Genomic DNA, 12,455 nt, shown 5'->3' with positions numbered 1-12,455 from the left:
CCAATCTCTCTTATGAATATTGATGCAAAAATACTCAATAAAATTCTCGCAAACCGAATCCAACAACACATCAAAACAATTATCCATCAAGATCAAGTAGGCTTTATCCCAGGAATGCAGGGATGGTTCAATATTCAGAAATCCATCAATGTAATCCACTACATAAATAAACTCAAAGAGAAAAACCACATGGTCATATCACTAGATGCTGAGAAAGCATTTGACAAAGTTCAACATCCCTTCATGTTAAAAGTCTTGGAAAGATCAGGAATACAAGGCCCATATCTAAACATAGTAAAAGCAATATACAGCAAGCCAGTAGCCAACATCAAACTAAATGGAGAGAAACTTGAAGCAATCCCACTAAGATCAGGGACTAGGCAAGGCTGCCCACTCTCACCTTACCTATTCAATATAGTACTGGAAGTCTTAGCTAGAGCAATTAGACAACAAAAGAAAGTCAAAGGGATACAGATAGGAAAGGAAGAAGTCAAAATTTCACTATTTGCAGATGATATGATAGTATACTTAAGTGAACCTAAAACTTCCACCAGAGAACTCCTAAACCTGAGAAACAACTTTAGCAATGTGGCTGGATATAAAATCAACTCAAACAAATCAGTAGCCTTCCTCTACTCAAAGGATAAACAGGCAGAGAAAGAAATCAGGGAAATGACACCCTTCACAATAGCCACGAATAAAATAAATTATCTTGGAATGAATCTAACAAAGCAAGTGAAAGATCTGTATGACAAGAACTTCAAGTCTCTAAAGAAATTGAAGAACATCTCAGAAGATGGAAAGATCTCCCATGCTCCTGGATTGGCAGGATTAATTTAGTAAAAATGGCTATCCTGCCAAAAGCAATCTACAGATTCAATGCAATACCCATCAAAATTCCAAATCAATTCTTCATAGAGATAGAAAGAGCAATTTACAAATTCATTTGGAATAACAAAAAACCTAGGATATCGAGAACTATTCTCAACAATAAAAGAACCTCTGGGGGAATCACCATTCCGGACCTCAAACTGTACTACAGAGCAGTAGTGATAAAAACTGCTTGGTATTGGTACAGAGACAGACAGGACGATCAATGGAACAGAATTGAAGACCCAAAAATGAACCCGCATACCTATGGTCACTTGATATTTGACAAGGGAGCTAAATTCATCCAGTGGAAAAAGGACAGCATTTTCAACAAGTGGTGCTGGCTCAACTGGAGGTCAACATGTAGAAGAATGCAAATTAATCCATTCTTATCCCCTTGCACAAAGCTCAACTCCAAGTGGATAAAGGACCTTCACATAAAGCCAGGTACACTGAAAATATTAGAAGAGAAGTTGGGGAAGACCCTCGAATACCTAGGCACAGGGGAAAAGTTCCTGAACAGAACACCAATGGCTTATGCTCTAAGACCAAGAATCGACAAATGGGACCTCATCAAATTGCAAAGCTTCTGTAAGGCAAAGGACACTGTCAACAAGACAAAATGGCAACCAACAGATTGGGAAAAGATCATTACCAATCCTACATCCGATAGGGGGCTAATATCTAATATTTACAAAGAACTCAAGAAATTAGACGCCAAACAACAAAATAACCCCATTAAAAAATGGGGTACAGAGCTAAACAAAGAATTCTCAACTGAGGAAACTCGAATGGCCGAGAAGCACTTTAAGAAATGCTCAACATCCTTAGTCATCAGAGAAATGCAAATCAAAACAACACTGAGATACCACCTCACACCAGTCAGAATGGCTAAGATCAAAAACTCAGGTGATAGTAGATGCTGGCGAGGATGTGAAGAAAGAGGAACACTCCTGCATTGTTGGTGGGGTTGCAAGCTGGTACAACCACTTTGGAAGTCAGTCTGGCGGTTCCTCAAAAAATTGGACATAGCACTACCTGAGGACCCAGCTATACCACTTCTGGGTATATACCCAGAAAATGCCTCAACAAATAACAAAGACATATGCTCCACTATGTTCATAGCAGCCCTATTTATAATAGCCAGAAGCTGGAAAGAACCCAGATGCCCTTCAACAGAGGAATGGATACAAAAAATGTGGTACATTTACACAATGGAATATTACTCAGCTATTAAAAATAATGAATTCGAGAAATTCTTAGGTAAATGGATGGATCTAGAAAATATCATCCTGAGTGAGGTAACCCAATCACAAAAGAACACACATGGTATTTACTCACTGATAAGCGGAGATTAGCCCAAAAGTTTGAAACAACAAAGATTCAACTACCAGATGACACGAAGCTCATGAAGAAGAAAGAACAAGTGAGGATGCCTAGGTCTTTCTTAGAAGGAGTAACTAAATAACCAAGGGAGCAAATATGGAGACAAAGTGTGGGTCAGAATCTGAAGGGGGGGTTGTAGGGAGACCATTGTGTCTGGGTATTCATTCCATAGGCAGTCACCAAAAATAGACGCTGATAGGGATGTCAGGATGAGAAAGCTGACAGCAGCCTGATAAGGCTGTCTCCTTAGAGGTCTCTCAGAGTCGGACATACCCAGAGACAGAGACAGATACCCACAGCTATCCATTAATCTGATCAAAGTTCCCAATGGAAGAGTTAGAGAGTAAATTGAAGGAACCGTGAACCGTAAGGGCTGGTGGCCCTTAGAGGAGAGCAACAATACCAACCAGCCAGAGCTCCCCAGGGTCTAAACCACCAGCCCAGGAGCACATAGGGAGAGACACATGACTCCAGCTGTATATGTAGGGGAGGATGGCCCTGTTGGGCGTAGGTGGGAGACAAGATCATTGGTACCCTGAAGGCTGAGCACTGAGGGGGGAGGGGATCTGAGGGTGGGGAGGGAGGCTGGGAGTAGGTGGGTAAACACCTTCATAGAGGCAGGAGGAGGGGGGATGGGATAAGGGGTTCCTGGGTGGTGGGGGAAATATGGTAAGGGGATAAAATTTGAAATGTAAATATTATATCCAATAAAAGAGGGGGAAAATAGAAAAGCGGTTAGAACCAACATTCTTAATAAAATGTCAGCCCTCTTTAAAAAAAAACTATCTTGATACTAAAATTTGTTTTGAGAATTGTATATTGCAGAATGATCAGCCTTGGTGTATCTACTCAACAAGCAAGCTGGGCAGACCTGCTCAAACCTCTGAGGTCCGGGAATTCCATCTGGAGACAGTGAAGACACAGCATCAGAGGATTGTCAACTTGCTCTCCCCCCCACTCCTCTTCTAATATCTCAACGCCCATAATCAGCTTGAAGAAGCTAATGATGAGTCAGCGCCCCTATTCCCTGGGCATGGGGACTAAGGTGGTAAATGTTGGGCTGTCTCCCTAGGGAAAAGTAGTGGTTTTGTCGGAATAGAGAGGATTAGCTAGGGTTTATTGCATAGCCATAACCTATTAGTAGAAATCTGTATAATTAATATCAAGATGAAGATATAAATTCTTAAATGGCACCAATTTACTTTGTTTACAAATTTTAAGGTTTTCATTGGCATGAGCTTCTTAGTGATATAAGAGTGAGATGAATATTGTTACTCTCATAGGCATTGTACCAGTATAACACACTTAGGAATACAAAGCTTAGACCCAGTCCTTCTTTAACTTTTTTAACTGATTTGAGATGGTCAGCCTGTGAGTTAAGGGACTATAGCAAATTCATGACTTGGAGTTTATTATAAGGGTGTTCTCTATGTTTTATTTAGAAATAGCCGAGTGGAGTTAACAGGCAACAGCCCAGATTACCTTACATGGATAGCTGGTTTTCAAAACATCAGAAATCCTTAGAATTGACATGACAAACATTTCAGTATTAATGTTCATTTTCATTAGAGACCTGTCTGCTCTGGACAGCTTCCTATGTTAAATTCTAAGAAGAAATTGAGCATCCTTGGAGTTACTCCAGTTGTGGTGAGACAGCCACTAGGCAAGAATTGCCACTTTCCTTCTACAGACAAATTACTGTCCAGAAAAGGACACACTTGCAGAATAGTCGACTGATTATATCTGCCTAGACAGAGTAATCAGCCCTTAATAATTCTGCAGCACTAAGGTCTGTCAGATGATCCTGGGCCAGAAGGCAGAAGAACAGATGCTCCAACGTTTTGAAGTAGAGTGAGTGTCCAGGTTTTCAGAGGTCTCTATAAATTGGCTAAGTTTTAGAAGCTATGCTTTGTGCTTCCCACAATTATAGTCAACTCAGTCATTCTGGATTTCTGACGGGGTTGAAAACTTATAGCTATTTACTTTGAGAGAAAAGATCTGAGTGTATGATCATCAGCTGACATTCATCCTAAAGCCAAGGAAAAAGACAGGTTCAGAACTAAGTGTTTTAGTTAGGATAGATGACAGAGGTGCTGGTTAGTCAACAAAAGGATGGACTGGGTATTAGGACTATCTTGTACCTCACTGGTACAAATAGGCATAATTATGCTCTAATTGTATTTTGAGAGAAAAGTTTCCTTTTAACAGGAAGGGTGATGTGTAGGAGGAGCTAAGGTGGGAGGAGTACTGAGAGGAAGAAAAGGAGTAAGAAGAGGAGAAGAAGAAGGAGAGGAGAAGCTAGGTGATGAAAGAGAGATAGAGGGGGGAGACAGGGAAGCAGATGTTCATGTATCTCCACCAGTCAAAGATAGTTGATATATCTAGGTTGGGTAGTGGGTTACACCTCTGATTGAACAATACCAAACTTATAAAGCCTATGATTAACATTTTTTTAAAAAATGTATAAATGCAAAAAGGAAAAGGGGGCATGGGATAGGGGTTTTCTAAGGGGGGGGGGAATGGGGAAAGGGGATGGTATCTGAAGTGTAAATGAAAGATCTAATAAATAAAAAATAAAAAAAATAAAAATAAAAAAAAATAAAAAAAAGAAAATAAAATTTAGAAGTTATATTACATAAAAAAAAAAGAATGTACTATTGAGTAAGACAGGGCACACATTTATGAGGGGGAGAGAAAGGAAGAAGCAGAATTTCCATAAAACATATACATTACTAAAAGAGAATGTATCAAGGAGTTAACCAGGATGTGTTTTCACTCTCACTTTTTCACAATGTACATACACACACACACACACACACACACACACACACACACACACACTAGGGGGGAGAAATATGTGAGCGCACTCAACATCTTTCAAGTCTCAGGGTATACACAATGCTATGGGCCTGATCATGCTTTTTCTTTCAGAAGAATTTTCAAGTTTATAAACACTTTTCCTGGCCTCCATCCCATGTTTTCTTTCAATGCAGTCACTTATTTCCTGATATTCTTCTTTCATTCTTAGTCCTTCAGTTATATACTTTCTTCCTAGTTCTTTGGCAGATATTTCCTGTAACTTTTATTGTTTTATTTTTCTCTATCAACTTATGGAACATTGGAGTTCTTTAATACTAAGTATAAAACCTCCCCTTTAGACTATATTTTGTTTCAGGAAATCTAATAAAGTCCAATACTTTAAATAACCTCTTCTGATTGTAATTGTAGTTTTGTTCCAGAACAGACACTCTCCTGAGGCATGCACATGACATGAACTTTGCCAGTTACAGGAATTTAGGCTCAGTACATGTATGACAGAAGTCATTATTATATTCCTGAAACTCCCAAAAAGAAGTCAACACCACCAATCACCTAATTTACTGTCATTGTTCCTTTTTCATTACCCACTCCTCTGAGAGTCCTCTGAAAATCCTGTTTTCCTGGTGTCTGAGACATACATCCTGATGACTTCTCTCTTAAATTATTTCAGTTCTTGGGATTTTAATGTCACCATTGCAGGCTAACCTACTATCTTTTTGTCACTTTGAGTGTTCAAATTCATTCTTTCATAACTTACAATGATAATATTTTTGCTACCATACCTGTATTTTCTATCAGGTATCCTAAATGAAAGTCAACATGAAAAGTGTTCTTCTCTTCTATCCAACTACACTGTAAAGCTCCCCTTACTATTATAATAAAAGTTAAGAACTGGGCTAATCTTGTCAATGTCAATAGTTTTATATTCACTTAAATATGGCCTTCAGATACTATGTGTCAACAACGAGAATGATTTTTACCTCTTCTCATTAATCACTTATGCTGAATACTGTTGTTCTCATAGCAGATGATGTAGTCAATTATGTACTATTAATGGTTGGTTGTTTCAGGGAGTAATTAGGAAATTGCTGAAATTGAAGCTTTTGCAGTTTAATATGATTGAAGACTCTTTTCAACTTTTAAGCACATAAATTGATTTAATGATCTCTTTGTGCACTGACGCTAGTCTATTCTAACACTACTTAGAAGGCTAGGAATCCTTGTGGGGCATAGTTGGAATGAGGCAGTTTAAGGGGACATAAACAAGAAGAGCATCACCAGGGGGAAGATGCTTCACAACTGTTTTGCCTTAGTTGTTGGAGTGGGAAAAGGGAATGAGAACACATGTATCTGGCTATGGAAGGTGCTGCTGTTATTTCCTGTCTGTCTCTAGAGTTAGTCTTCAGGACACATGGTTTCTCCAAGACTCTCTTAGAGGGAGATGCTGTCAGACCTCAGATGGTTGCTTTCATCTGAGACATGTAGTATCCAGCTGATTTTAAAGATAATATTGCCTGGTTTTGGATCCCTTTTCCATAACTGGGCTGCTTTGTCTAGCCTTAATAAAAGAAGAGGTGCCTAGTCTTACTACAACCTGACATACCAAGGCTGGTTAATATCCATGGAAGTCCTCTGCTTTTCTAAGGACACAGAGAGGATGGGGTAAATGGGAGGGTGAGAGGAAAACAATAATTTATAACATTGCATGAAATATTTGATTCATAAGGATGTTGTAAAATTACAGACATACAGGTACCTTTAACATATGATATACACAACTTCTATTACAGTAAAAACCTATTATCCACACCTCTTTTTCTTTTGAAAATTTCATAAATGTGCAATGCATATTGTTAAAATCCTTTTCCACTCCTTTCCTCCAGCTGCCAGTGGAATCTTTCCACATTTTCCCATTTTCCATCAAATTCATGTCTTGTTTTTAATAATCCACCAAATTCAGTATTGCTGTCAATTAAACTTACCATTGTTTTTAAAGACATGTTCCCTTGTCACTAAAATGGGGCGTTTCAATAAGTGTTGTTCCATGCCAGTTAATGCTTCTTTGATTAAGGGCAGTCCACTTATGATCACTAAAAGGATGTTACCAAAATCCAGGCTAATTAGGTTTCCATACTTCTTCACAAACTGAAAAACATTTCAATTGTCATAGTTGAGTGTTCCTGTGTTAGTGTGTCAAAGGGTGGCAAACAGATGTGTCTTCAGTGGACTTATGTTGAGGGGTCTATGTGTTAATGTGAATGGAGGGAAGTACATCAGTCTTGAAGTGTTTCTGAAAATGTTTTTCCTCCTCTAAACTAAATTCAATTTCAATTAAAATGGAATGTACTCTATAAAAAATCAATAGTATAGGTGAGTATGAATTTAGAAGTATTTTATCATGTACTCCTAAAAGAGGATATAAGGATATAAGTGTCACCAAATTATTGGGGTCTATACCTGAAGATAAGATCCAGAAAAAGCAGAGACTCAGGTACAGATGACCTAACAAAGGCTGAGTAAAGTCTGTGCATGTTTTGTACAGCTTTTATGGACTTCTTACAAAATCAAATGTCTGTTTGTCTAGAGAATAATGCCGTCTACACAGTGTCTGCCCAACTTGAGATGTACATGTGTAAATAATGAGACAAACATGGAGGGAAGTCTGCACATCTGTGTGAGAAAAGGTTACAATTGTGTCATAGGAATATTCCAGTAATTTCTCCCTCATCTCCACTCTATCAAATTTTAATTCAGTTTGCGATTTGAAGTTTCTTTTTTATACCTTTACTCATGCGTTCATCATGAAGAACTGAGTGAGCACCAATGTTTACCAAGGATAAATCATGAAGGCATAAACATTTTAAAGAAGGCAAGTTCTCAAACCTAGTGGATAACAAAAGCAGAGAAATAGGGTCATCAGTCTTTAGGGAGTTCAAGCTGTGTCTGTACAGGCCTGTTGTAGCAAGCATGGAGAGCTTTAGTAAAATATATGATAACAGTGTAGGACAGAGAATGTTCCCTGTTTAACATTTTTTCAGGGTGGTTCACCACCTCCTAATAATGTGACCTTGTAATAAAGTTCCTCGTGTTGTGGGGATTCCCAACCATAATTTTCTTTTTGCTGCCTTATAACTGTAATTTTCCTATTGTTATCAATTGCAATGTAAATATCTGTTATGAAAGATATCTAATATGTGACCCCAAAGAGGTCAGGACACACAGGTTGAAACCCACTGTATTAGTGGATGTGGACATGCAATAAAAGGCTGGGAGCAAAGACATGTCTGAAGATCTGGATTGACTGAAGCTCATAGGCTTTAATGTTCACTAACTGTGTCTACTTGGGTAAGTTGTGATCTTTCAAGTCTCGGGCCTCCAGCAATAAAAGTGTTAAAAAATCACCCCCACCCTCACAGGATCCTGGGGAGAGGAATGAGATCAACACAGGGAGAAGCATTTTATTAGGTCACAGCCATCCAATGCATCTCTGAAAAATGAATGGGCTCTGTGTGCCAAGGGTCAGGGACACAATACGTAGCGTCAGTCAGAAGGAAAACCTACTGACTCAACACTGCCACACTCACAGAGATTTACAGCTGTGCCTGGGGGTCTAGATGTCAATCAAGCTGGGAAGTAGACAGTGTAGATGAGAATGCACTTAAAGAATGGTAGAAACCTTCTAATGGGGCAAAATACAACCCTACCACAAAGAACTCAACAGCAGGAAGACATAAGCTTCATTGAGCAAAATCACCACAATCAATATAGAATCTAAAAACAGAAAATCTCTTGAAAACAGAGAGAAAATAAATAAAGTACAACTTATTATGGGGAAAGCACAAAGGCCAGAAAAAAGGCAGGATACTATGTAAAAGCTTTAAAGGAAGCATTTCATCAACCTAATGTCCTATAAAAAGGAGAAAGACAGTGTGGTCATGGAGAGGAAATCATTCTGAGGTACGGCAAAGCTAACAAGTTTCTGTCTGCTGCAGCCTCCTCTGAAGGAATGGAGGAAGGAAGTGCTTGAGGTCAGAAAGAAAGCTGTGAACTTGAAGTGCCAGATAAAAAGACAGAGCCATGGTTGGAGGAGTAAGGAGCAAAGTCAAGAGAGTTTTCTACCTTTAAGTTCTAACTGCACAGCACAGTTAAGAGCAGGTTTGTGTCTGATGTGTTTCACAGTACGTGTGGGGACGACACCTGAGACAGCTGTACCATAGAGGGGAGGCAAGGGTGCTCTACGCTTGTAGTCACTTTATTTCCTGTAGAGAAGGGTTTTAGTAAGTCTCATCAATTGAATGTGCCTACTGCATAGCACAAAGCAGCTGCAGGCTAGATGATAAAAGAAATATATGGAAAGAGTGAAGATGACTTCCTAAAAAGTGTTCAACTGTGAAAACACACAGGGAAGGAGTAATGGGAGAGGAAAGAAAGGAAAATACAAACATACAATAATAAAATTAAGGTGTGAAATTCCTTATATGACAATAAATACATAAAATGAACTACACTTCCTAGCTAATTATAAGAGATAGGAATAATAATTAATGGACAAGCAAGTAGGAATGATATTTATAAATGTGGCCCAAGCATTCTCTGCAAAGGAAGAGGACACAGGAAGTTACTATGAATAAAAAGCAACATTACAAAGAAAGTTGGTCATTGCACAAAAAAAACCACCTGTTGATCTCAGATGTGTACAACACACACACACACACACACACACACACACACACACACTCAGCAGAAGGGTAGGAGAGAGCTGAGACAAAATAGGCAAACTCCAAATGGAGCAGGAGACTTCACTGAACATTTCTCTGTAGTTGATAACGCCAGTAGAGAAGCAGCCAGCAAGCTATAGAATAAACAAGTATCAAGGAGAGAAAATCATATTATAGAAAATTTGATAAAGAGAGCAGGTGTGTTTGTGTGTTTCATGCGAGAGTGTTTAACATACTAAGCAGATGAGCACTTTCTTCCACATGTGTTAAAGCAAGAGTGCTTATTTGTCAAGATTACCTACCAACTCATCCATCAAGCTTAATATAATTAAAACAATTAAAATCATGCAAAGTGGGTTGTCATACTATAATGGAATAAAATGGAAATCATTTATGCAGGATAATAAAATCAACTCTTTGTCATTAAAATATCATGTCTCTCACATGAGGAGCCAGATTGGAAACTGTTTCTACCTGCTAGGCTAGCAGCCAGATATCTCCAGCCTTCATCCATATCCTCCTGCCCTTGTTTCAATAGCTCAGTAGGTCATGACACAGCCAGACACCCTCTACAGTTCTTACCGGTTGTATCCCCAAATGCAGACGTGAAAAATCTAAATCTAACTGGAACAAGTTGCCCACAAATGGCAGGCGCCATGGTCCAGGAGGGTAGTTCTTGGGGGTGACTGTTTTTGAGGTAGTGAGCTAGGTAGTGAGAGCAGCCAGCAGGAGAGTCCAGAGATGGATTGCTGAGCAGATGTTAGCCACCAGGGAGCCTGCAGTGGCAAGCATGGTGAAGGTCTGAGCTGGGCCAATCCTCTGACAGTACTTATAGCCCTCTGGTAAGCTTCACCATGTTCCTTGTTAGCCAATCCTGTCTCTCTATGTTTCTGGAAGGGTTTGTTCTCTTCTGGTACAGTCACCCTATCCTTACTGGCCATGCACCTTCTTAGCTCCATGCCAGTCTTTAACAATGAATAATATGGCATACAGTGTGCCCTCTGCACCTTTGCACCTTTACCCAAACTACTGTGTCCTGCACTCCTAAGGTTCGTTCTGGTGTGCTCTGCTCTGCCTCTTCTCCCAAGTCATCTCTATCTGCAGTTAGTGTGTATCTCACCCCTAGGGTATTTTGTATGTTTAGGTCAAGTTCATTATTTCGTAATGATTCCATACCATGTTTAAAAAAAGGGGGGGGGGTGTTTACAATCTACTTTCCATAGGAGACTTCATTCCACAAGCCAATTTTTACTCTATTTTGAGAATGTTTGTGTACCTGAGCGGACACATGAATGGTATCATTTGTTCTGTACCATAGAGAAAATGCAGACTGATGAATGATATGGATGGCTGTAGAAAGAGTGTCAGGGTATAAATTTATAACAGTAATTAGGGTCTGTAAGGGCATGGGGTCCCCAAACTTATTAGACACATCTGACAAAATAAAACAGTAGTGACTGCACCAGATGGACACCATAATAGCTAGCCCCTTAGTTTGGTGGCTGTCTTTAAGAATGTAATGTAACATTTTAACACTGCTGACGAAATAGGAGAAGGACAAGGTCTACCAGAGCCATGTTTGCCATGCTAAGGCCTATGAGAGCCTTTCAATTACCAATTGCCTTCCAAATGTGCTTCCAGATTTTGTTTATCTTCAGCCACATATTACTTGGCCCTAGGTCAAAAGTCAAGCTACAACATGTAAAAGAAAACTGATGCCACCTATATGAGGTGGATGAGCTGGCCCTGTGAATAAGAGTAAGAGAACTGGCTCTGCCTCTCACCAGCTGCAACACTCAGGAGAACAGCTGTGTACCATGCCTGGGAGGCACATTAGAGCTGGCTCCTGATGGTGACCCAGCCTGAAGAGCATGAGAGCAACAGTTGGCTCTGCCCCTTGGTGGCTGTGCCACTGGATTGGCCATCAGGGGCAGGGCAGGAGAGCTAGCCAGGATAATGTGGGTGCTGAAGAGCTACTGGCTGACCAGCTCAGATAACTGACAGGCCCAGATCCAGTGTTTTGAACTGGCACACTTCAATATCTATCACATCAAAGTACTGCTGTAGTGCCTAAAGTGTCAGACCTACAGATCAAAATCACAGAATCTCCATTAAACAGGATAACATCAAAATATTCAAGAGGAGTGTCAGTAAGATTTTAATATTGATGATATAGCAGCTCCAAATGGGTACACTGTTAGACACTGTGACACACGACAGCTTCCACAATTATATTTTTGTTCTCTGTTTTGGGACAGAATGTAAGTAGGAAGGGTGTGAGGTGAGGGGAGCAATAAGTGGGATTGGGGTACATGGTATAAAACCGCCAAAAAAAAAAAAAAAAATTCTAAAAAGGAAACACTTCTTTGCCTGCCTGTGAATAGGGAAATATCCCCTCTCAGTTCTTTTCCAGGACTACTTGAACATACACTACATAAGTTAGTGACAGATCTGTCATATGGAGGAATCTTCATGATCTGCTTCCGTGGATGAAGTCAGAAACTCAGTTCTGATTCTTAATCTCTTCACATCACGTTAGGCTAACATTTCGATTCCAGAAACAAGTACATATACATGAAATGGAAGGAGGCACAGAACACTTAAGATGCAATTCAAGATGCACTTAGCAAGTTTTGTTTTAATTAATACTTAAAATTTTTA

General features: G+C 39.6%; 1 protein-coding gene across 1 annotated transcript in view; it reads right to left on the bottom strand.

The window, feature by feature from the left end:
- The window catches only part of LOC117709299 (cytochrome P450 2J4-like), a 46,489-nt gene extending 35,903 nt beyond the window's left edge, over nt 1-10,586 (bottom strand). The window contains 2 exon segments of the mRNA XM_034503592.2: nt 7,059-7,221; nt 10,377-10,586. Coding sequence (XP_034359483.2) covers nt 7,059-7,221; nt 10,377-10,586 — 373 coding nt within the window.
- Nucleotides 10,587-12,455: the final 1,869 nt, after the last annotated feature.

This window comes from Arvicanthis niloticus, chromosome 5 (genome assembly GCF_011762505.2).
Source record: "Arvicanthis niloticus isolate mArvNil1 chromosome 5, mArvNil1.pat.X, whole genome shotgun sequence".
Classification (NCBI taxonomy): Eukaryota; Metazoa; Chordata; class Mammalia; order Rodentia; family Muridae; genus Arvicanthis; species Arvicanthis niloticus.
Note: the sequence above shows the minus strand (reverse complement) of the source record. Positions and strands in the feature narration are given on the sequence as shown.